Genomic DNA, 24,227 nt, shown 5'->3' with positions numbered 1-24,227 from the left:
ATCAAATAAAAATCTATGCTATCTTCAAAAGACAAAACATTTAAACAAAGAAGTGTCATTAAATATAAATTAACGTGAGGTAGTAAGTCGTAACTTCCAAAGAATACGCTCAAAGAAGTTTTATTTTTTAAATGTGTGACTGTACACACAAAGGACGGTCTTGCCATCAACTGAGAATAATCGAAGTGGCTAACGCTAAAATAACGGTAATTGGTCCAACGGTCAGTTTTTTTATGGCACACGGAAATTAACCTGAATCAACACTGCATGCATCCGGATATTCAGATTCGCAATTCAACAAAATTGTAGACAAGGTAATATGTCACGAAGTGTTGTTTAACTCTTTTCTCTTTAATATTAAAATAATTATTCTAGTATATCATTTTTATATCATCGTAGTTCTATGACTTATTTGGCATGAAATGTATATTTTCTGGACAGGTTTCTTGCAACGAACGCGCAAAGAACCAAGTTCAAAGAGCCTCTATTTCTCTGTTAATATTTTGCTTCATCATCTTTACACCAAAATTACATTATAGAAGCGCTCAATTAAAATGGGAAGTTCCTTGTGGTTTCGATTCGTAGAATCGATGATTATAAAAACCATGATTTGAACCCAAAATTCGCAATGCTTACCATTGAATAGCCGTGTAATAGCACGCGGTCAGTGAACCGCAGCAACTTAGCATTGCACGTGTAGTATATATCACATAAGGAGGGGATAACCTTCTCAACGACCCATCATATGAAGATCCCAATACCAGACCTAATTGCCTAACGCAATCTACAGCGCGTACATAATATGAAATTAGAAATCGTCTATAAACCGTTTAATAAAATATTGGACTGGCTCCAATTAACGAACACATCTAGTTATTATTATCATTGCCTTTGAAAAAGGTCGCTAAAACTATTTCTAAATTCGTCTAAGCAGTAACAAAAACTATCTACATCCTTTTAATAGGTCTCTATGCGGGTTGCACCATCTGCCGTGCAGGTGTTCCGCAAAGCAGGTGTGCAGTGTCCGTGTTGAACTTGGCGGATGCTACGCGATAATTTTAAGCTATGGTTTAAATAACTGTAAAACTAACTTTTTTGTGTTGTTTTATTCAAAAAACTGAAATATTTAATGTATATACCAAACAGAAGATATATTACAGAGGATTACTTTCCGTAAATAAGCAAGATATTTTTAAAAGACTAGTCTGGTATTTTTGTATTTAATTTGCACATTTATCAAGACGGCGTGTTGTGTGAATAAAAAATACTTCCATCACATTTAACAAACAAATCTCGTTATCTGTAAGGTACTTGGGTAACATACCGAAGATTTTACGATAGATCATAAAACCGCAGATTCCTATAAAGCGATAATATTGCTACATGAACCATATTTACCCTCGATAAATCTTCCATTATTTGAGCTTGGGTCTCTCTATAAGGAACAAGACGTTTTTTTAAAAGAAAAAGTTAAAATGCTGATGATATTTCTATTAAAATATGATTATATTTACCGCTGTAATTTATAAGCGGTAAAAATAATACTGCTGATTAAAATTATACAAGAGCATTGGATATCCTAAAGAAAAAAGAAAGAATTGCGAGTATTCTTATGTCTATATAGCATATGGTTTCGTTTTTAGTATATTATAACTATGCTTTTTTAAAAAACGAACTGACTGACACAATATTTTTTATTGTTAGACTAGGTTAAATACCAATGAAATATCGTTTAAAATGCCTACCCATCACAAGCAACATCATTGCTGAGCGTAGGTACATTACAACTACTAAACCTCAAATACTATGTGCAAATTTTCAATCCCTGTAGCATACTTAACCCAATGCAACAGGGACGTTAAAAATATGCGGGACTGTGCGCAGGTAAAACTTTCCGGGAAACATAAAATAACCCTGCAAATATCATTCAGCATTTTTCACCCTGGACTTCGGAATAACAAGTGTATTAGGCTCAATTTCAAACAGCTCTTTATTATAAAATGACATTCCTTCCTTCCTTATTGTTTTTAAGCGACTACAAATGGAAGCGATTCTCAATTTGTTATTTCATAATATTACATAATATGTAAGTACGCCAATTCTGAAACAATTAGTGACTTATTCTCCCTTTGGTTCTATATTAGTTTTATGACGAATAATTCATAATATGTGGGTAGATGTTAAATAATTTAACCTAATAACAGATAGAATATAGAAAAGTATGTCTTTTAAATTGATTCAGACAAGATATGAACTCCACAATTATGCAAGTCTCAACTGCTAATACTACGGAAACATACCTACTTCCTGACGTAGATACCGTTTAAAAATTAGAGACAAAGTTGGATTTTTTTTATATTAGTTACTCAAGCAGGTCGACGGCCATCATACAATGGGTTGTAACAACGGCACATTTGAACAACTAAGTGAATGACGCCTGAGGACGCCCTGGCGCACTGAAACATTAATGAGCGAGGGCTAAAAGAGGGCTCAACATAAACGTCACTGTACTTATACAATGTAAAGGTTATGCTAAAAATAAAACGGCGCGCACAAATATAAGGCCCTTTGACGATCGGTGCTGTTGAGCAGACTTGATCCCTTTGAGTCCACCTAAACGAGAGCCCTGTTTGTTGGTTGCTTTTGTATGTTTGTCCCCGTTTATATTATGTGGCAGAAAAACAACAAACGACGAATGTTGTACATTTTTTAGTGGAAAAAATAAAAAGAATTTAATGAGAACGACCTTTCGACCCTGTTGCGTATAATATCCACAGAAATGTTTGGGAATTATAAATGTTAATTCTGTAATGGACTCAAATGCACCCTTTGATGTCCACATATTATGAGTAGAGATAAAATCATTGTAAATAATATATTATGTGGAGATTCTTCCTAAAGAATTATTACAGCTATATACAGGTGCGAACTTAGAGATAAATAAATATAATTACACTAAATGGACACTGTTAGAAATTCACAGAAATTATTTAGTACCTTATAGGACTCATTATATTGCTATATCAAACCTTTCATAGACAGGTTTATACTCTTTTTTTTTTTATACTACTTAGAATGGCAAACAAGCTGACGGCCCACCTGATGGAAAGTGGTAACCGTCGCCTATAGACATGAGCAGTACCATGGACATAACAGAGTATACCGTTTCTTTCGCCCATGATACCCCCCATGCATTGCCATTTCTGAGGACTCAGATATTATTCCTCTGTACCCTGTAAATTCACGCCATATCCTACCCTTCAAACCGAAACACAGCCATGCAGACACAACCGCTTTATGGTTGAAACACGGATGGGACAGAGGTACCCAAGCAATCGACTTTTGTACAGTCTCCCTCTGGTGAATATTAACTCACTGAGATATTAAAACCTAAAATTTAAACTGGTGTTTGTATATTTTTTCATTTCATATTTTTCCCAAGGAGTAAGATATTAAGACCTCCATCTATACCCAGTTATTTCTGGTATATCTCACTCTTTCTCTCACTTAAACCATATTATACAACCACTATTGCTTTGAAAAAAAAAATACCTAAAAGAAGAGAACCTAACTTAAAGACTATGGAGAGAAGGGATTGTTAGTAATGCAGACTACCAATCTGATTGCTAACAATATACCCTATCAGGTTGACCTCCCCATGGTCCCCCTGAAAACCATCATGTTGGATTCCAGATTTATTCATCATGATAAGCTAACTAACGTGCCCTTTCATTCTCACTTATTATTCCTCACTGGTGACCCACCAGTGTACACAATTAGTGCAGGCGGGGTTGCCAATTTCATTACAATCTATTTAAAAAAAAAAGAAAAATCTAAAGACTGTGAGAGAGATTGAATATAGTAATAAGATCAAACAGCCTTATTGCTAGCAATATACTTTATCCACAGGGTCTACCTCCACATGGTTCTCACTGGAAACTCTCACTAGTGCCCCACCAGTGTATGCTATTAGCATAGGTGGAGTTACAACAAGTAGTATATTATATCAAGAAGTCACCACACAAACAGTGAACTATAAAAAAAAACCTATTTACTATTAGGAAATCATGGACTTTAAAATTAAATACAAAACTAACTTCAAACTGTCTAATTAAATAGGTTTAATTGCAAAAATAATAGTGCTTATTTATTTGCGTGAGTGAATATTTAATGTTATTACTTACTAAGTAAGTAAGTTAGTGATAAAATTATACATGTGATTGACATTATCAAAGTTGCATTAAGAAATTATAACTTATCTGTTCAATAAGAAAGATATTTTCTATTAATAATATTATTACAACATTACAGATTGAACTTTGTTTTAATACAATGGTAATATATTTTATCTGACAATAAGAGAATCAACTGTGTGTAGTTCTGACTCTTGAACTAACATTAATTATATATTTTCAAGCTAGTTAAATAAATATCTGGATATTCCAACTGTGAACTAGGAAATTTAACAAGTCATGTTTGACATATAAGCAAAAAGGTTGTACCACACCAAGTCTAGTTCAGAAGAATTTAGATGAGAGTGGTGATATGTTCCAATGAAAGAAAGCATGCCTAGTAAAGTTATAGCTTATAGATATAATCAAGAAGAAACTCTCAAAAACTACAGGTGAATCAGTGGATGATAATGAAATAGTAACCCCATCTGTGCTAATGGTATACACTGGTAGAGCACCAATGAGGGATGATAGGTGAAAATGAAAAGACAAATCAGTTAGCCCATTGTATTGAACACACCTGGAATTCAACATACTGGTTTCTAGGGGAGACTACATGGAGGTTGACCTGGTTGGGCATATTGCTAACAATGGGATTGGTAGTCCGCATTACTAACAATCCCTTCCCACCATAATTCACATAAGTGAATAAGAACAGATCAGGTCAGATAGACATGATAAAATAATATAATTGAGTTGCCAGAAATACAGTTGATATCTCAGCATCAGTGATTGAGAGCAGAATGGCCAATTATAATCTCTTCCATTGCTTATGGCCCTCCAACAGGACCTACTACATAGTTTGAGTTATAATACTAATTACAACGCCAATATTTTTTGTCTTTGGTTCCAAAACAATTACTTGTCTCATTATTCTGATTGACACTATCCTTAGTGGAGCATATCCAAAATGTAATACAGAAAAAGTCTTCACTTATCAGAAAAATCTTTAAGGTTTTTTAATAGATGAAAATGGAATGATGATACCATTCCATGCACTGGACTATAAATTTACTCATACAAAGTACCAGTAACAGGTGATAAAATCTCAGTTTCACCATTCCAATTAATCCTACCAAAAAGAATAGAAAAAAAACAACTGATTTGTAGATCCACATAGTCTTCATAGTGTTCCAAATTTAATTATTTTTTATATGGAGGGTAGTGGAACAAAACTGATTCTATACCACAAATATTTCCAAGGATCTTGCATCTAAGAGATACCCTCTACATTGCTAGCAGAAGAAGAGGGTACTTCGAAAAAACACTATCATTTATGTATAAGGATGTAATGTAATGTAAATAGGACTCTATTTTCCGCGCTTAGCCTCTCATTTGGGCTGTTAATCATATGAGTCTTGACTAGTACAGCCAACCTAGCTTCATCAGAAGCATAGAAGCTTCCTGGGATCTTCACAGGCCTTTCGGAGTGACCTTACCATTCCGAGGATTTCTAAATGTTTATGGGCCACAGCTTCACATTCCAGGATTACGTAAGCAGCTATTTCTTCAGCGTTGAAACAGCCTCAACAGAGGGCTGTCTGTGGCTACTATTGTGTATAAATGTTTGTTTAATGGACAATGGCCTGTTATTGTCCCTATCATTATTTTGAGGTTTTTCCAATCTAGATGTAATAAATGTTTTGATAGTCATTGATTCAATGTAGGCATGGCCAATTTTGATCCTCTGCAATCAGTAGCCTGTATCCATCTTTGGTTTTGTATGTCAGCGGATCTTTGACAAACCCATATTCGAAATTGCAAGAATAGAAGAGGAAGAAGTGGATACGGACCTACCACCCTCGTTTCTGAACCTCTTCTAGCTAGTTCATCTGCAGCATTGTTACCATAAGATCCACTGTTCCCTTTTATCCATTGGAGGATAACTCGGTTATTGGAAGATATACAGTGAATGGTGGCATTCAATTATTAATTTGTTTATGTATGAGGATAAGAGATTTAAAGTTATTGTCTATGTTATATTGTATGGCCATTATAAAGTAAGGATAAGGTTTCTTTATAATTATTATTACATTAGAAAACAAATTAATAATCTTCCATAAGGTAAATAAACCTGTTGAACTGTAACTAAACTTTAGAAACTAATATAATTTACCAACAATCCTCATATATAATTTCACATTTATAATATTATAAATGTGAAATTTGACAAGAATATATAGATTTTAATTTAATATAGATAAAGTCTGAATACACACATATGTGAAAAATACCTTAACCCTAATCTATAAGCAAAGCTATAAGACACATCTGAAATGTAAAATAATAAGATAGTACTTAATAAATGTATTTAGATAAAAATAGGTGTCAATAGATGAAGAGATCTGACATGAAGACAAGTATATTCCTAAATTTGTAGTAATATTAACAGTAACAATCCAATTATACATCTATTAGCAGATACATAGTCAATCAACACTAATACCTAAGTTTAAGTATTGAAATTTAGATATGTTCACATGGTATTAAATATTAGACATTTGCTCATGTTAAGTTTTTGTCGCCAAAATTCGTTTTTATTTGTAATAAGTAAATACGAAATTGTATGTAGGTAGTTGTGCATCCCAAATGGAACACACTAACTTAATCAATAATGGCGACAAATTAAATTTATTATTAACAAGTATAATCAAAACGAAAATATATTTAGTTGCATCGAAAAAAAGTGCATTATTTTCGGGAAATAGTACTTTCTCATATGATTTTAACTAATGTAAACAAACAGCAATACATAGACACCCATAACATCTACCCACTAATAAACACAAAATGACGTATAGAACTATAGATTCAATTTAAATGTGTAATCCCATCGACTAGTATAAAATTCTATTAACTATTCAGTCACAATATCGGTAAATTTATGAAAACGGTACAAAAACGTTACCTACATTTCTACAAACAATGAAGACAAAAACTTACCGTTTTACGACCATGGTAGAATCCGTAGAATCGCCTGTGGACCCTATGATTCGAACTATACTTTACAAATGACACTAACGTTATATAAAACACCATGAATTTTATTAATCCACCGTCAATTCAATTTTATAAATTCACACATCGCTAAAAAGCGATATACGCACTGATCCTCATTATTACACCAACCTCGATTTTACACTGCACTTGTAAAAACATGTAAGCAAAGCAATACTTTAATATAAAATGTGGATCACACCTCACTCTTACAACGATTACAAAAAAAAAATGGTAAATAAATCGCAGTAATAATGAACACAATAACGTTTGAGATATTTATCTCGTAAACACAAACTAATGGTAAATGTGTTTTTAGAATACTGTCAACGTCTGACAACTTCAGATTGAACAGTTTGTAATAGTTCAAACTTCACTTCGATTCTGTACATGTTAGCCAATATAAGATAAAAATAAAGCTATGAATACATATACGTCCCACTAAGACAACCTACAAAAATTAATGAATGAGGGCGTATAAATATTTTTTTTCTTTTTAGATGAATGAAAAATTTTCAAATCGGGTTGGAACCGACGGAGTTATGAAGTAATAAACATAAAAACATACGACCGAATTGAAAACCTCCTTCTTTTTAGAGTCGGTTGAAAAGCATAGTTTGTAATCCATTAAAAAACTACTTGCATAATAGTTACTATTCTTCATCTAAGATCTAGGATCTTTTTTTTCCAAGTTAATGGACACTGTCCTAAAACTATCAGTAATGGATGCCAACACATAGACATTATCTCTGTGTACCAACATTAATAAAGCCTGCTGTTTACTACGAAATTTGAATTCAAATAGGGAGGTTAATACTTACCCATTTGTCCCACAGACAGAACACTTGTATAATATACTAGTTCCAGGTCACAACGAACAAAAAATATTTGAATGACATCTATTCAAACAGTTCAATATATAAAAAAAAAATATTATTATAGAGCATTAGGGATTTTATGATATCAATAAAAATCGATATTTTGAACAAAGGCATAATTATATTGTATAAAACTGAATATTAATTGGATTTATTGTAGTTGTACTTCACCACTTTCGTCAATATAATAGAAGTGCCGACTCTTAAATTATTTATTTCTTGCTGTATATAACACATTGTTTTGTATAATTTAAAAGCTGTTAATGTGCAAATAATAGTGCGCCTCTAGTGAGCGATTTAGGAACTAAAACTTTCTACTTAATCAGAAGTTTGTTCGTAAGGATATGTAAACAAGAAAAGTAGAAAGTAAATTTTATTTCAACTAGCAACTGGGAAGCAGTTGCGCTTCATAATACCATTTTTCTAATATTTATCAATCGTTCATGAAGTACTTACACAATGTTTGCTGTTATAAAGCAAGTCAGTTGAACTATCATACATTACTATCTAATATTATTATTAATATATTTATTCTTAGCTAATATCAATATCTGGGGTAATGTATTCTATGTCGTGTGGTCCCGGCATAAAATGGACCTTACCCCTTCCTTTTCCCTCGGTGCCGTAAGAGGCGACTAGGGAACTTATTGGTCGAAGGATGAACAACAAACATGGCTTAAAATATTAACAACATGGCTTAATAGCCTAACTGCGGTTGCCAAGGGGGGAAAGTAATGGGGTCTCACTGCCCCATTGCCATATTGCAATACACCCTGTCAGGTCGACCTCCACGTGGTTCCCCTTGGATATACAAATAGTAGTATAAATAGGTAGGTAAATAACAAAAAAACTTACCCACCCCATTGTTACAAGTCCTCTGTAGGGTGTCACTAACTTGAGTTTACGTCTTAAATATGTCCTTAAGTAATTATTTATATAAGATATATTTTGTAACAATGTGAAATCATTCAGCAGCTTAACATGAAATTTGCTTTTAATGCATTTTCTATAAATTTCTTCTTGTCTCTTACACCTTATACCCATTTTAATACTGTTGTTTACTAAAAAAATAAATAGGAAAATTGTTTATATATTAATATTTTCTGTTATCATAAATACACAATATCACTTATTGACTGACTAGAATTATATCTACACCAAACCGAGACTACTCATTTATGCTGCGAGCAGTTTCATTTTATAAGGAGAGCCGCGACGTCACGTGTTCAAATTCAAATCAACAAAGCGTACATGTAGCAACAAGTTTCGTCAATGAATAATGGGGTGGAACTATGGACACTTCCATATATTCTATCTTATAGAAGTCATAAGAGGACGAACATCCCAGATTTCCATTTCCAAATTTACTATACTAAGTGCTTACGTTAATAAGTGTGGTGATCTATTTAGCTTAGCGCTAAGAATTTTCGCATCCTGTCTAAATTTTACAGTTAACTCATTATTGGATAAGGACCAGCGCAAACTTTTGTATATTTAATATTTTTTAAATAAGTACCTACATACCTAAAACTTTCGCTTAGAAGAGAAGGATTGTTGATTGGGGCCTAATAGCCCCATTAATAGCAATTTACCCTATCAGATCGACATCTGGTCCCTTCTGAAAACCATCATGATTAATTCCCGGTGATTTTCATTAATTTTATTTATTTATTTCATAACAATATACATTGTATCAAAAACATTATTAATGCAGGTTCTAAAAATATTCCACAATACATTTACAAATTTATATATAATCATAATTGGGGTCTCTAGATAAAGATTAATTAGTTAATTATATCTTAATTTTTTTTTTAACATTTGTCACGATAGGCCAAACGATCTGACTTCATCTTCACTTATCATCACTCGCTGATAGCCCGAAATTACCATTCCATTGACCACTCATAAAAAATATTTCCGCTTTGAAATTTAAATTTTTGAGATAAGTAAGTTTACGAATTAAGACTTCAGAATTTTCTTAGTTCAAACTCAAGTAGGTACTAGGTACCATATCGGCACCCGGTCCCCCCAGCAATTCGGTGTGATTAATTCCTGGTCAATGTCACAATGGGTCAACTTACTTAATTTTATCCTCATCTAATTTATCACCATTTTCACTAAAACCTAGCCAGCTTATATAGACAACTCTGGAGCTACTGATCTATTTTCATCCCTATAAAAATATATGGGGATGAAATAAATATTTTATCACAATATGATAAGGAAGAGTTATTTACTTTGTGAATAATGTTATAATAATGCACTATTGAATATAACTATTATGACTATATTTATAACGCGTACAAGTTCAGACATGTTCGTTTCGCAGTGATGATGCATTTAAGTGCCAGAGATCATATACATCTAGAAGGAGCATCAATGTCAAAACAGTCCCAAAAGCGCTCAGTCAACTGTTGACTAAATCGTCCTTTTTTAGCCGACTTCAAAAAAGGAGGTGATTGTCAATTTGGTTGTTTTTTCTTGTTTTGTTTTTTTTTAGTTTGTACCTCTTGACTTCAGATTGGTTCCTAAAATTTTTATAAAAATCGTTTTAATGGTTTGATTTTTAAATCAAATTAACTGGTTTGTGGAATGAAAAAACGTGTTCATACAACACAAAGTTTAAAAAAATGCCAATGATTTCTATTTCAGTTTGTATTTTGTATTGCCAAAAGTTGATATTTAAATACCTGCAATATTAATATTAATAGAAACGCATTATTTATAAATGTTAAATTGTTTTTTTACGAAGCATTTACTGAGACACCATATCTAGATATTATTGGTCTGTGAACTGCAGAAGTGTCATTGCACGGAACCATGGATATCTTAAGAACCTTAGACACCTACTTAATAACCACCTACTTAGTGATAATAGTAGTATAACTAGTGATAATAATTTATATATTTATCTTTTATAGTACACGAAATTAAAATTTAGGTATTAATTTCTAAGCACTTTAGACGCCATTTTTTCCAATTTAAAAAATTGACTTTTTTATTTCTTTAATTCTTTATTGTACATATTAATTATACATAGTCCGTGCATAGCAAGCATATTTAAATAATTTAATTTATTTATACGACCAATTGATTTTTTGTGTTGATTAGATATCAAATTTATATTTAAATTTATGCAGAAATAGTTATAATACCTATTTTTTGAGGTCGACTCTGAGGCGCCATTTTTTTAAACCTATCTCTAAAATTAATATTTTAATTTATACAGTTTTATGAAAGTACTATTTTATATGTACATCAAATATGTACTCATTTTGACTTAAAACTATTAAAAATTTTTGTTTATATCAGTTCTTAAAATAAAAATTTCGTTAATTGAAAAATAAATTTAAGAGTTAAGTATAGAAAATAGCGTCTCAGAAACGACCCTCTTATATCAATCACATGTTAGGTAGTTTCAAACAAGTGATCTCACTATATATATATATATATATATATATATATATATATATGATTCTTCCAGAACAAACAATAGAGAACATATTATATATCTCAAATAAATGGATGATAAATAAATAGAAATATTATTGGTTGGAAATACTGCATTTAATTTCTTTTTCCATATTTAAAACAAACATAAATACATTAAAAAAAGAAAAACAAAAGTAATCATAAAATCTGTAAACCTAAGATTTAAAATGAACTTTTTCTAATAATAGAGAATACGCGGTACTTTTAATCCCTATATACATAAAAAAAAGTACACACACATCGGGTAAAACTTTTACAGATCATAGAGAACATTAACTTAATAATAGGTACTTACATGATGTATTATTTTATTTAACATTGTACATTGTAACATAGTGTGGTTGCCATGTTGATAGGTTAGCAGTTTGCACTGTAAAGAACTGAGTAAGGTTTATAGATTCAAAGTATATTATAATCAAATATTCTGTTGAATATACTACATTTTAATATTTTTTTTCTATGGTTTTAGTAGCATATCATCCGCATTATACATAAAGAACATACGTACTGAGTTAATATTACACCGACCATAACTGACTAGTTGTATGGTGACTTTGTCCGCGTAAACCGATACATAAAGTATTTTATTTGCTATGTTAAGACATAATCTTCCCGTGTACCAAATTGGGTAGTTTTTGCGATTATGTATTTTCAATTCTGATGCAAAAAGGAACTTTTTACTAGTACAATATAACTGAAATTTACAAAATTTGCAAACAGTTGGATTTTTTAATACACTCAGACATTTATGTAATTTCATTTAAATTTTTTTAAATAAAAACCTATTTACAAAAAAATTGGCACATTCAACTTTTTGGAATAGTTAAATACGTAAAATAATTGATACAATAAAATAAATAACATTATTTATTGAATAAGAGCAAAAAACTTTTAGTTTATAAATTAATTTTATTTATAGTCGATGTTACTGCCCAAACCAACCTTATAAAATAGCGGAGTTACCTACGATTTTTTAACTCGACACGCCATCTACATGCGTATGATTTACTATGGATATTAAAACATTAGTTAATAAGTAGACACCACGCCGGCATACACAGACCACCAGTGTATGCCGGCTGAAGAACCCAGCAGCCTGGAGGTCGTCGCCTCCGGAGTTGAAGCCGGGGAAGGGGTATACCCCGAGGCCCCTACCTCGCCCGCCCACACATCATCTGGCGGGCATGAGATGTCCTTGTTGATTGATTGATAGTTAATAAGTTATCTGTGATTAAATGCACAAATAGTTCCTTTATTAAAAATAAACTCAGTTGTTCAGTCGAGATAATTATAAAAACACTATCCCAGATTTATTTTTATCTAAATTAATACTAACAATAGAAAACTTAATTAAAAACAAAAATACATCCATACGTAGGTGCTCACAAATGTAATATTTAAAACTTATTACCTAAAGTATCTTAGTAGTAAAACACACACGTACCATTCGAGATTGAGAAGGAAATAGGATCCTTTTTATCACGGTGGAATAATACCGGGATTTATATTAACTGAATCTCTTTGAGAAATAGTTTTATGGAACATAGTGAACTCCAAAGTACTTATTAAAGGACGGTGAGGTCGATTTTGAGAGACTAATTTCTCTATATCTCCTATTTCTCTTAATCTAATATTTAGTTTTAATAGTTTTTTTTTTTTAATGGATGATAATGGAATAGTAACCCCACCCGTGCTATCGGTATACACCGGCGGGGCACCAGTGAAGGATGATAGGTGAAGATGAAGTAGATCAGTTAGCCCATTGTGACGAATTCAACAAGAATTGTTCACGATGGTTTCCAGGGGGAACCACGTGGAGGTCGACCTAATAAGGTATATTGCTAGCAATGGGGCTTTCAAACCCCATTGCTAACAATCCATTTCCCCCCGTTTTAATAGTTTCACAAAATTACTTTTTTATGGACTATCATCACTATATTTATAATAATTTTGACTTAAATCTTTTAGAAATTTAGTTCATATTGGTCATCGGAATAAAGATTTTTTTCTGATCACCATCTCGCCTGGTCAAATGTTATGATGTGATCTGAGATGGAGTTCGCGGGTTCACAGTTACGCATAATGTAATGCATTATCAAATAAAAAATTGAATTTTAAAAATGTCGCCTCAAAATCAACCACAATGTAAAACTAAATTGTTTCATCATATTATAATCATAGTCCACTACAATTTTAGATTTCCAAGTAAAGTATGATGTCATGTAATGTTTCTATTTCATTACTATTTATCATAATTTCGCAACATTTTCAATGTAAACATTAATCTATACAATTTTAATTTAACAATTAGTATTCAAGCTATTTGTGTTTTCAATCTGTATCTGAATTAGGTAAAAGAAAAAATATTATTTATATTAAAAAAAATGAAGAAGACAAATAATTATCCTTATTAATAATAGTAAGTTTGTTTGTTACCTTATAGCGCCTCAACGGCTTAAGCAATCACTATGAAATTTGGAATATGGGATAGACAAGGACATACTGGCTTCTTTTTGTCCCGGTAAGTAAATAAATCCCGGTTATGCGGACGAAATTGCAAGTAAAAGTTAATAAATAATATAATATAAATAATAATTTAACTAGAAAAAATTTCTTGACTATTCTAAAAAAAAATATACAAATTTTTATTAGTAATTCTCTAAATATGATATTTTTGTGATATTTTTTACTTCCGCAATGGGTTTACTTTAAAAATTGCTCAAAAATAATCTTATCACAAAAATAATGGAGTGCTTATAGGTAGGTACAATGTTAAATACTTGAAGATTTTTTTTTATCAAACATAATTGTGTTTGTGTGACAGATAAGAAACGTTACCTTATCATTGTCATTTAATATTTTCTGTGTTACATAAAAAAATCTCCTGATAATTGTAATGTCAAAGAAGCTTATATATATAGGGCAAGGAATTAGACTGACTTCCTGCCAGCACCGGACTACAGCAGGACTTCATTTCTTCCATAGTATTTTCCTAATCTCACAATTATGATGGTGGTGGTATGATCGATTGGTATGAGTGATATTTATCGATATTATACATTTAAATATCAAGTATCAGTGACACAACAATCGTAGCTTAATAATTCATGTAAGTACCCTTTCTATGTTTTTTTCTTGCGAATAAAGAGTTGACATATTGAAAAATAGCCACAAATTTTTTATTTTAATTCAAGATGTTTCTTTCTAATGGATGAATATAGTACGGTAACTACGCCTCCGCTATTCATATTCACTGACAGGGTACCAGTAAGAGATGGTGGCTAAGGATAACCCCATTATTACAATCCCTATTCCCCCATACCAAAGTCTTCACAAAAATGACATGAGAATTTCTCATATGGTTTCAAAAGTTAAACAGTTTTATAAATATCATTGTGTTTAAGCTGTATATATTGTCTACCGAACTCTGGGTAACAAGGATTAATAAAAAAAAAAGTATGAACTCTCAACATATCAGAGACTTACACATCACTAATTATGGGTATTTACCCATAATTACAGCAAATGATAATGACTAACAATAATATAACAATGAAATCATTAATACCTATCTGTCACATACACGATAATGTATTTACATAATGAAATTTTAATAAGTTCAAAATTATATATGAAAATATTTATTGGGCAATGCTCAACTCGAAATGGTGAATTTCGAAAATATTCAATGATAATGATGGCGAAAATTATACGTAAAGGCGTTCTATAGTAATTTAAATAACATCCATGCCATAACTGTAATCCAAATGTGGTAAAATATGAAAAATGAGACACTTTGTTTAACACTGCATGTTTTTTTTTACATTTTAAGCTTCAAACCCCTCGTGATATCGGAGCTGCAATACCTAGTATCGTAACCACTCCAGTATCAAATTAATATTGCCATGTCAGGTCGACTTCCATAGTCTACCCTAGAAACCATCATAATAAAATCTTGTTGAATCACGTTTAAACTGTACTGCATCCTTATCTATCACCCTTTATTTCCTGTCAGCGTATACCATCTCGCAGACGGGGCCAAAACTCCATTTTAATCAATGTTAAAAATCCCTCTATCCGTTGACTAAGTATATATAGACCCACATGCACAAAAAGACAATCTGGAAACTCTTTACACTAGAGAGCGCCACCTCCATACTATTGGATACAAGGGCAACTTTACGAAATGTTTCTACTCTATCTGACAATCATAAATTTATTAATTTTCACAGATATCAAAAACATATTGATATCTTGCTTTATTACTTACAAAATTTAAATAAAACAGTGGCGAATTTAAATAAATTACATATTAACCTACTGTACAAGTACAATATTATATAACACACTAATATACATAAATGTTAACTACAGATTTAAAGTTATAGTATAATATACTATTATTTTATATATGTATTATATATTATATACATATTTGTAATAATACTAGTTATAAACATGTTTAAATATATACATGTTTAATTATAACATTATAACATGTTTATATACAATAACTTATTTTATACATGTTTCGCAAAAGCTCATTTTCATTGGAGCCGATTCTAAGGTGCCATTTCTCGAAATTTCACATTAATAAAATTACTATTTTATGGGCTATCATAAATAAAATTTATAATAAATTTATAAATCTATTATAAAATTAGTATATATTAGTCCTTACAATAATAATAATGATATCAAATTGAAATTTTAGAGATTGGTTTACAGAAATAACGCCTTAGAATCGACCTAATTGTCTTACCTGATAAGTAGGCCTGTTTACCCGAGCTTATAAATGTATACACTTCCTAAATACACGTTGGTTATTTTAAACATTTGTCATAGAATAAATGTTTATTACGGCTTGGTCTTGTGTTTCTACCAGTTGTCTACTAGCCATAGTACAAGCTTTGATTAGTCTGACTAGAAGGCGCTCTGTGATGTTTAATTTTTTATTATTATTATGTTATAAATACTACACATATTAATTACAGATACATGCTGTCTGTTTAGTGCTAACAAGGATATAGACAGGATTTCTCCATACAAATACTTTGAAAAAACAAGTCGACTTTTTTATAGATATGTGTGTGATAGGTTTACCAGATTGAAAATTATTAGCTGAAGGTTATAGTTTCAAATATTATTAGTGTGTAACTTTTTGTCAACTAATTTGACAATTAGCTGCCAACAAGTTGACTCGTTTTTTAAAGCAAATTACAGCCACCAGACTTCAATATTCTTCGTAGTCATAGTAATCCTCTTCCTCGCCGTTCTGCAACATGGCCGCTAGCGACATCTCGCCGCCAGTGTCCGTTGGTTCCGTTTCCAATTCGTCGTCGTAGTCGTCTCCTACATCTGTTTATAGACATATGTACATTCATACATTTTAAAAACATGAAATATTAAAATAGCCGGTACCAGATGGAAAGTGGTAACCGTCGTTTAAAAACATGAAATGTACCATATCAATTAATATAGATATCAATTAAGTTTATTTTTAATACATTTCCTTGCGAAGAAGTGTTTATTACTAATAGGGATTAATGGTCCCATTTTCAACAATAAATCTTATTAGGATGGATATCTTCCATGGAGGACCACGCGGAGGTCGACCTGATAGGCTAGCAATATGACTGTTAGACCCCATTACTAACAGTCCATCTACCCCTGATAAACATAAAGTAAGGTCAGTTAGCCTATCGTGAATTTACTTGGAATTAACCACGATAGTTTCCAGAGGCACCATGTGGCAATTGCCTTGGTAAGGCATATTGCTTGTATATGGCAACAATACCATCCCCCAAAACATAGCAGTAATAGTACATTATTGCAGCGGCCAGCAACTGCGCGGAAATCAAAAACACAATTTTACTTTTTAAATTCAATGGCGAATAACAAACAATAATAATTTTTCACGCGGCAGAAATTTCCTTGGTTTTTTTTTTCAATAAACAGCTTTCTATTTGCAAGCCAGTTCGAAATTTAAATAAAACCTTTTATTAGTTACCTCCTTGGTAGCCATGTTTCGAAGTATAAGGTCATTCCATTTTTAAATTACAGGACAGATATGAATTTACATAGTAATTTATCTGGCCGCAAAACACGACAGATATGGATTTTCATACAACTCTTGCCGGCCGCTGCCCGCATGTATCTGGCCAGTATGGCAATTTTAATTTATCTCGAAGAAGATTGTCAAAATAATACTCACATTTCCAAGCATGTTTGAGAAAAAATAGTAAATTTGTTGGTTACCAGTGAGAGCCGGCGTGGGCGGCGCAGGCGTCGCCGGGGCGGATGTAGCTGGTGTGAGCGGGGCGGGTGTCGCGGGCGCTGACGACGTGGAGGGGGCGAACAGGTTCGGCACTATCGAAGGCGGTTGCTTCTTTTTCCTCTTGCGTGGTACCGGCGACTGAGGCACCGTCGTCTCCGCAGAGGTTTGAGGCTTTGTTCTAGAATTAACAAATATGAAATAAAATAAAAAATATTTATTCTCAACTGTATTTATATTAAGGGAAATCCTTGGTAAAATACAATACAGTTTGTTTAAGATGCAACTCCCTTAGTTGTTTCTAGATTCTTAGGTATTTTTTATTGAAATTGGAATATTGAACTGTATTCTTGTTACTTACATTTATTTGTCATCATATACCTTAATCTAAATTTATTGTTAATAATAAAAAAAAAAAATACAACTCACTCTGAAGCAGTTTCAACTGTAGTTGTTGCCGGGGCAGCCGGCAGGGGCGTTCCAGGCTGGTCCAAGCTCTTCAAGATGTCGTAATTAATCTTCGAGCTGATCTTCTTCTCTGCTAACATTTTACCGATCGCCTCGCCGGCGGTCGCCGCACTGCACGTAGTCTTCTTTTTGTATGCACCTCGGATTTTTTTTTTCTTGTCTTTTCCCTCTTCTTTTTCTTTGGCACGCAGTTCTTCTTTTACTGTGAAGGAAGATAAAGAATTTGGTAACATTTTTCACATGTTCATATATAACTTTAAATATATACTTCTATAAGTATATGTACGCGGTTTATTTAAGTAAAGAAAAATTTTGTCTCCTACGAACAGTCTTTCCTTATCAAACATATTTTCTCGTGGATGAAAATGGAATAATGACCCTGTCTGAATTATGTTTGATGTTGGAATGGTACCAATGAAATAGGTTCCAGAAAAAATCAAGTGAAGGTCAACCAGATAGGGCATATTGGAATGGCACTACTACATCTTATTACCAACAATCTTTCTACTCAGGATGTTGTAAGAGACGGCCAAGGGAATAAAATACTACACACCAGTGCAAGAGAAAATAATTTCGAGTATTTGCAGCTCGTTCTACTATACCGAGCCGTATGGCCAGTGTGGCAATAGTAGTCCTAGCAGTGGGGTATCAACGGTTGTTAAAGTAGTTACTAGTGACTTCGAGGATAAATAAAAAAAGGTGTATAACATATCATTACGTTATTAATATGGTATATACCTATGTATTTTGTATATATTTATATTGTATAATATTCATTATTATATTAATTTATATCATAAGGTGTACTTTTTATGTAATATTACATATATAAAAAAATTTCAGTACCACTGTCTCACAATCGCCTTCTGTTTCTATCTAATGGTTAGGTAGTATAGAATGCCCTTAGATTATATAGATAGAGCCACGAGTCTCAAAAATGGGTCAACTTTTTGTCAGCTAATTTGCCAATTCTCTCTTTGACAAGGTTCATTTTATATCAGTGTTCTATATACATATAGATACAATGTATCTTGACGTATTATTTAATAAATAAAGTAGGTATTTACGCATTAAAAAGGTGCAGAAATTATAAGACAAAATAAATATAGAAGTTATAAAGGAATCATTCATAACATATAAATCACACAAAATTGTATGAAAAAGTTAACCCGCTTTTCTCCAAGTATTTGTATGGAGACACTCTATCTATATAATCTAAGAGAATGCCATACTTTATTTGCCATACAAATTGTATCGTTCAATAAAGAATAAATAACATACTTTTTTGCTCCTTCAAATATCCGGCGTTGATTTTATTCCAAAGCATAGTTTTATGTTTCGCCTCATCCTCGCTCATGATAAGCGAGCTGATGTAATCCTCATCCTTGTCATTGAGCAGCAATTCCTCGGCACTGTGAAGGTCCTTGCTGAACTGTTGTTTCGGTTCCGGTTTTATGAATTTGTCACTTTTCTCGTCAGACGGGCCCAGACCTATCACCGCTAACTCAGGCCCTGAAATATAAAAAATTATTTTGGGTTAATAATCAAAGAGGAATTGTATTTTTAGTTTATATAAACTCAGTATAATTTACATAATTTCGAAAGACAAACCCACTTACTTATATTATTAATTTTAATAAATATATAGTTTTCATTTTATAAATGCTTATTGTCTATATGTAGGCAATATATATTTATAATAAACTAGCTATGTTCATAACATTATAAAAAGAAAAGAATTCATTTTTGTTCATAAAGGATAAACTAAAAAATTCATAACCGGTTTTAAAAATTCTTTCACATATATATACATTTTTTTTTTTATTTTATTATCAATAAAAATACAAGTTACAGAATTTATGTTCCATTAGCATTTAGAAACCACGTAGGTTTATATTAATACTAAATACATTAAAATTATTTAAATTGTATTAAAACCATGCAAGAAGTATCGTTTTAATTTACACTTGATGTTGCTAATAGTAATGTTATCTCGTACATCGGTGGGTAGTTCATTAATAAATCGAGGAACCAGGTAGTCAGCCGTACGCTCACCATAACAGTTATTTACGCGAGCGCTATTGGTACAAAGTTGCTTCCGTGCAATTTATACATGTGTATATAACAGAGGACCACCTACGTATTCAAAGACTGTTTGGAAAAGATTGTTTAGCAATAAAACCGCCTTTTGTATCACTTCGCATTAAGTATTTCCCGTATTTATTATTTTTTATAACTGGTGCAAAATGAAATAAATAAGTAATTAAATACACTTACCAAGTCCTTTCTCCAGTTTTAACCGGGCAGAAGGTTTTACTGTCTCGGTCTTCGGTTCAACGTCCCTCGCGATCTCTCCGATGAGTTCGAGTGTGTCCTCAGCTGCGAACCGTGACGCCTCTGCCTCTTCTGATGTACCTTCGTCTGAAAAATACAAAATATATATTTATGTTTAAAATAATCAGAGGGAGACTTTGTAGAAAAATCATCTGCTTGGATACCTCTGTCTCATTCGTATTTCTACCGTGAGGCAGTTGTCTTTGCACCGCTGTTTCGGTTTTAATGGTAGGATATGGCAGTGAAAATACAAATTACAGAGGTATAACACCTTAGTCCTCAGGAATAAAAACGCCTGAAGGGTATCATGGGCGATACGGTATACCCTGTTATGTTCGTAGTGCTGTGCATATCTATAGGCGACAGTTACTTTCCATCAGGTGGACCGTCAGTTATAAAAAAAGTGATCAGCTCTCGATTTCATGCAATCGATAAATAGGCGAGCAATCGGTAGAAAAGGTAATAAACACACATAAATTATTTTAATTTCCGTAAAAATAATAACGATTCTTAACGATATCATGTGGTTTGAATTAAAATAAATAAGTTTACCTATGCCTATCAAAGAAGCTGGAGTAGTGTTGACATTGGCCGCTTTTTTCCTCCGTGAGTTGTCCTTCTCGAGTTGTGCATCTATCTCTTTCTGCAGCTCTGTTAGTTCTCTCTCTCCGTCCTCTTCATCCATAAGCTGTAACACATTACAGAACTTACTTTTAGCCTCTATTTATGCCTCCGTTTACTATCCATTGCTAAACATAAGCCTCCCCTATAAGTAAAGTTTAGTCAGTAGTTGCCACATTTAGCATGCACAGTTGGGCTTTGGTGATGCTTTAAGACGGACGCTGCTACCTATTAAGTTTTCCTTACTCGCCTCTTACGACACCCACAGAAAAGGAGAGGGTGGCCCATTCTACGCCGGAACCAAATGGCAATACGCTTAAACACCCTTAAACAGTCGCTAGCTTCAAAACCTATGTTAAGTCCTATCTCTCCCCTTACGAGTATGTACTGTTTTCATATATTCTCTCATCACCTTTCGCTTACATTCTCTTCTGTTGTATGTGTGCTGTTAAGTATATGTTTATGTATATATTTGTTTATTTATACATGTGTATATATTAGTACATAACAAAGAGCCACCTACCTATCCAAAAACTGGAAGAGATTGTTTAGCAACAAAACCGCCTTTATATCACCTCGCATTAATTAACTTGAACAATAAAGTATAAAATAACTATATAATTGTTCGCGACATTATTGTACATGTGTAATTATAGCGATATTTATAGCAATGTTTATAGTTAGTTGTTAAGTCCCTAGTTTAATCGTTTTGTATACTGTTATTTTATATAGATTTTACATAGATTTAAGATACCTATAGTGTAAGTCAAATAAAGCATTCATTACGTGTCGTTATTATTACCTGCGAATAGAAATAGAAATTGTAAAAACAAATAAGAAATTGTAAATTGTGATAAATAAATAGACGCTATAGGGTACCGATCTGAAGAGACACGCGTCTCGTTCACTCTCGCCCCGTCCCGCTCGCACAGATTCGCTAACGCAAGTTAGAAATGTTATCGTGCGAGCGGGCGGGTATAAAGATAGGCCGCCTCCCGTCGAGCGGCATTCGCTTCCGAGCAGCGACGCACTACACTCGAGAAGAAATAGGACAAGAAGAAAAAATACTCTCTTCAGACGGTACCGGAGGCTTCAGAATAGTAATCGCTGTGTTTCACTCCAGCCTGAACCAACGCCCCTACAGTCCACGCTCACCGTACGGCAGTCCACACCGTTCAATAATAATATATATGTATTAAGTAACTTGTATATCTATGTATCTATCTCCAAGTCAAATCCAGGGTAGGCAGAGTAGTCGGAATGCCAAAGATCTTTATTCTTACACAAGTCTCTTGTTTAATATTTACTCTCATAAGTCATCTCATGCATACACGCCGATTTCAGAGAAATTTGCTTGACTCCTCACTCAGATAGCGAAATAAATTATCTGATCATTATAGGTCAGTTTAGGTCATTTACGCATTGTATATTGTAAATCAGTCTAGATATCGCCCACTAACTGCATCATTCTACTCTCGCTTTGTATATTTGTTTTGTCAATCTTTCATCCGGTATTCGTTCCAGATCTTAAACCAACATAAAACGCCCTTAAATATAGAAATACCTTTTGCAGCCTCTCCTTATCCCTTTTCCTAGCCGCTCTAAACGCTGGCGGATCCTGCTCCTCTTCCAAATCAACAGTCATAAACTCGTCCGGAGTGAGGGCACTCGAAGGCGTCTCCCCGAACTCCAGCAGCCGTTTTCGCAGTGTCGACTCATGAACCTTCACTATCCGAACAACATCGGCGGGTGTTCGCGAGAAATTGTGCAATCGGGCAGCGATGAGAAGCGCTGAAATGTTATGTATTACATTTACTGTCTATATTTGTGACTTTGTTGTCGCATGATCAGAATAAAAATAATCTATGTCCCTTTTCTATCATAAGTATTAAATATATTTCAAATTTCACAATCATTTTTACCGTCAAAGCGCCAAGATGTAGGTAAGAAACAAATAAACAAGCAATAAATTAATAAATATTAGTAAGATTAGGGTAAAACCAAAAGACTTCTTGTTCCCAATGTCTAAGATGTAATCTCATTTACAGGAAACGACTAACTACAGTCAATTTACGAAATAAATTCTGTAAAGTATACTAATAAATATGCAAGCCAGTAAAGATTGATTGGGTGTTACGATGTTTGTTACTCAATCACACTTAAATGGCTGCACGTATTTGAATGAATTTGGTACACGCTTATGTTATACGCTAACTCAACACATAGGATATGTTATATACTAATTTTACGGAGGCAAAGCCGCGAGAAATAGCTAGTATCTAACAGAGTCAATCCGTTTATTTTTAAGCAATTTTAAAAAGGAGAAAATTCTCGATTGAGGTTATTTAAGTAGAATCGTATGATAGGCGATATTTTCGCAAATTCTAATCCGAATTGCAGAACTCTTTGCTACCGTTTACTTTTTAATTATGTGTTTTACTATGGCGTTGGAGCTATATAAATTTTGTCACAACTAAAATAGCCATTATTTAAAAAAAAAATACATTCTTACAAAATATCGTATCGTATACTGCTGAGGGAGAAGTTAAAATTTTTAAGCCAAAGATGCGTGTTGTTTTTTACACTGAAATTATCAAAGTCCACTCAGTAAGGTGTGAGTATAGACAGAATCTCGATAATTATTCTTGGTTAATTTATTTTTGATCCCTATCTTCATTTACATATAGTAAAAATTTCTGGGTATAGAAACAAGTTATTTGGCACATAGGTTTATTTTTGTTTGTAACCTAAAGGTGTTCAAACTATTTATAAAGATTTTTGGAAACACACGCAATAACAATGCATGTCGACACTTTACGATGAATTTTTTAGCATAGACCAAAAGTATGTAATAATACTATTTTTATACGTTTTGTACTTTCTCTAAAGATAAAGGCAAGTTTTATAGTCCTATCGTTTGAATATCAA

At 32.6% G+C, this 24,227-nt stretch overlaps 3 protein-coding genes across 6 annotated transcripts in view; 1 reads left to right on the top strand and 2 right to left on the bottom strand.

Annotated features, from left to right (window-relative positions):
• The window catches only part of LOC113519808 (protein pellino), a 74,128-nt gene extending 64,906 nt beyond the window's left edge, over nt 1-9,222 (bottom strand). Inside the window, exon 1 of one of the 2 annotated variants that reach the window (XM_052900709.1) lies at nt 8,967-9,222. In XM_052900709.1, coding sequence (XP_052756669.1) covers nt 8,967-9,151 — 185 coding nt within the window. In that variant the 5' untranslated portion in view covers nt 9,152-9,222. Of the gene's footprint in view, nt 1-7,175; nt 7,572-8,966 lie in introns of those variants that run through there. The other variant, XM_052900710.1, reaches the window with a different exon arrangement.
• A 2,433-nt stretch (nt 9,223-11,655) lies between these two features.
• LOC113519807 (transcription factor IIIB 90 kDa subunit) overlaps nt 11,656-24,227 on the bottom strand; it is a 39,039-nt gene continuing 26,467 nt past the window's right edge. For all 3 annotated transcript variants that reach the window (XM_052900582.1, XM_052900581.1, XM_052900580.1), the window contains 7 exons: nt 22,864-23,090; nt 21,231-21,366; nt 20,622-20,765; nt 19,626-19,856; nt 18,306-18,546; nt 17,861-18,057; nt 11,656-16,960 (listed from right to left, as the gene is read on the bottom strand). In XM_052900582.1, the coding sequence (XP_052756542.1) occupies nt 16,836-16,960; nt 17,861-18,057; nt 18,306-18,546; nt 19,626-19,856; nt 20,622-20,765; nt 21,231-21,366; nt 22,864-23,090 (1,301 nt within the window). In that variant the 3' untranslated portion in view covers nt 11,656-16,835. The remainder of the gene's footprint in view (nt 16,961-17,860; nt 18,058-18,305; nt 18,547-19,625; nt 19,857-20,621; nt 20,766-21,230; nt 21,367-22,863; nt 23,091-24,227) is intronic.
• Nucleotides 14,695-24,227, top strand: part of LOC113519611 (BTB/POZ domain-containing protein 6-B) — a 29,997-nt gene continuing 20,464 nt past the window's right edge. Inside the window, exon 1 of the mRNA XM_052900583.1 lies at nt 14,695-14,711. Within this exon, the coding sequence (XP_052756543.1) occupies nt 14,710-14,711 (2 nt within the window). The 5' untranslated portion in view covers nt 14,695-14,709. The remainder of the gene's footprint in view (nt 14,712-24,227) is intronic.

Source organism: Galleria mellonella, unplaced genomic scaffold (assembly GCF_026898425.1).
Source record: "Galleria mellonella isolate WM207_F2 unplaced genomic scaffold, CSIRO_AGI_GalMel_v1 utg65, whole genome shotgun sequence".
In the NCBI taxonomy this organism is placed as follows: Eukaryota; Metazoa; Arthropoda; class Insecta; order Lepidoptera; family Pyralidae; genus Galleria; species Galleria mellonella.
This window is presented reverse-complemented; position numbering and strand designations above follow the sequence as displayed.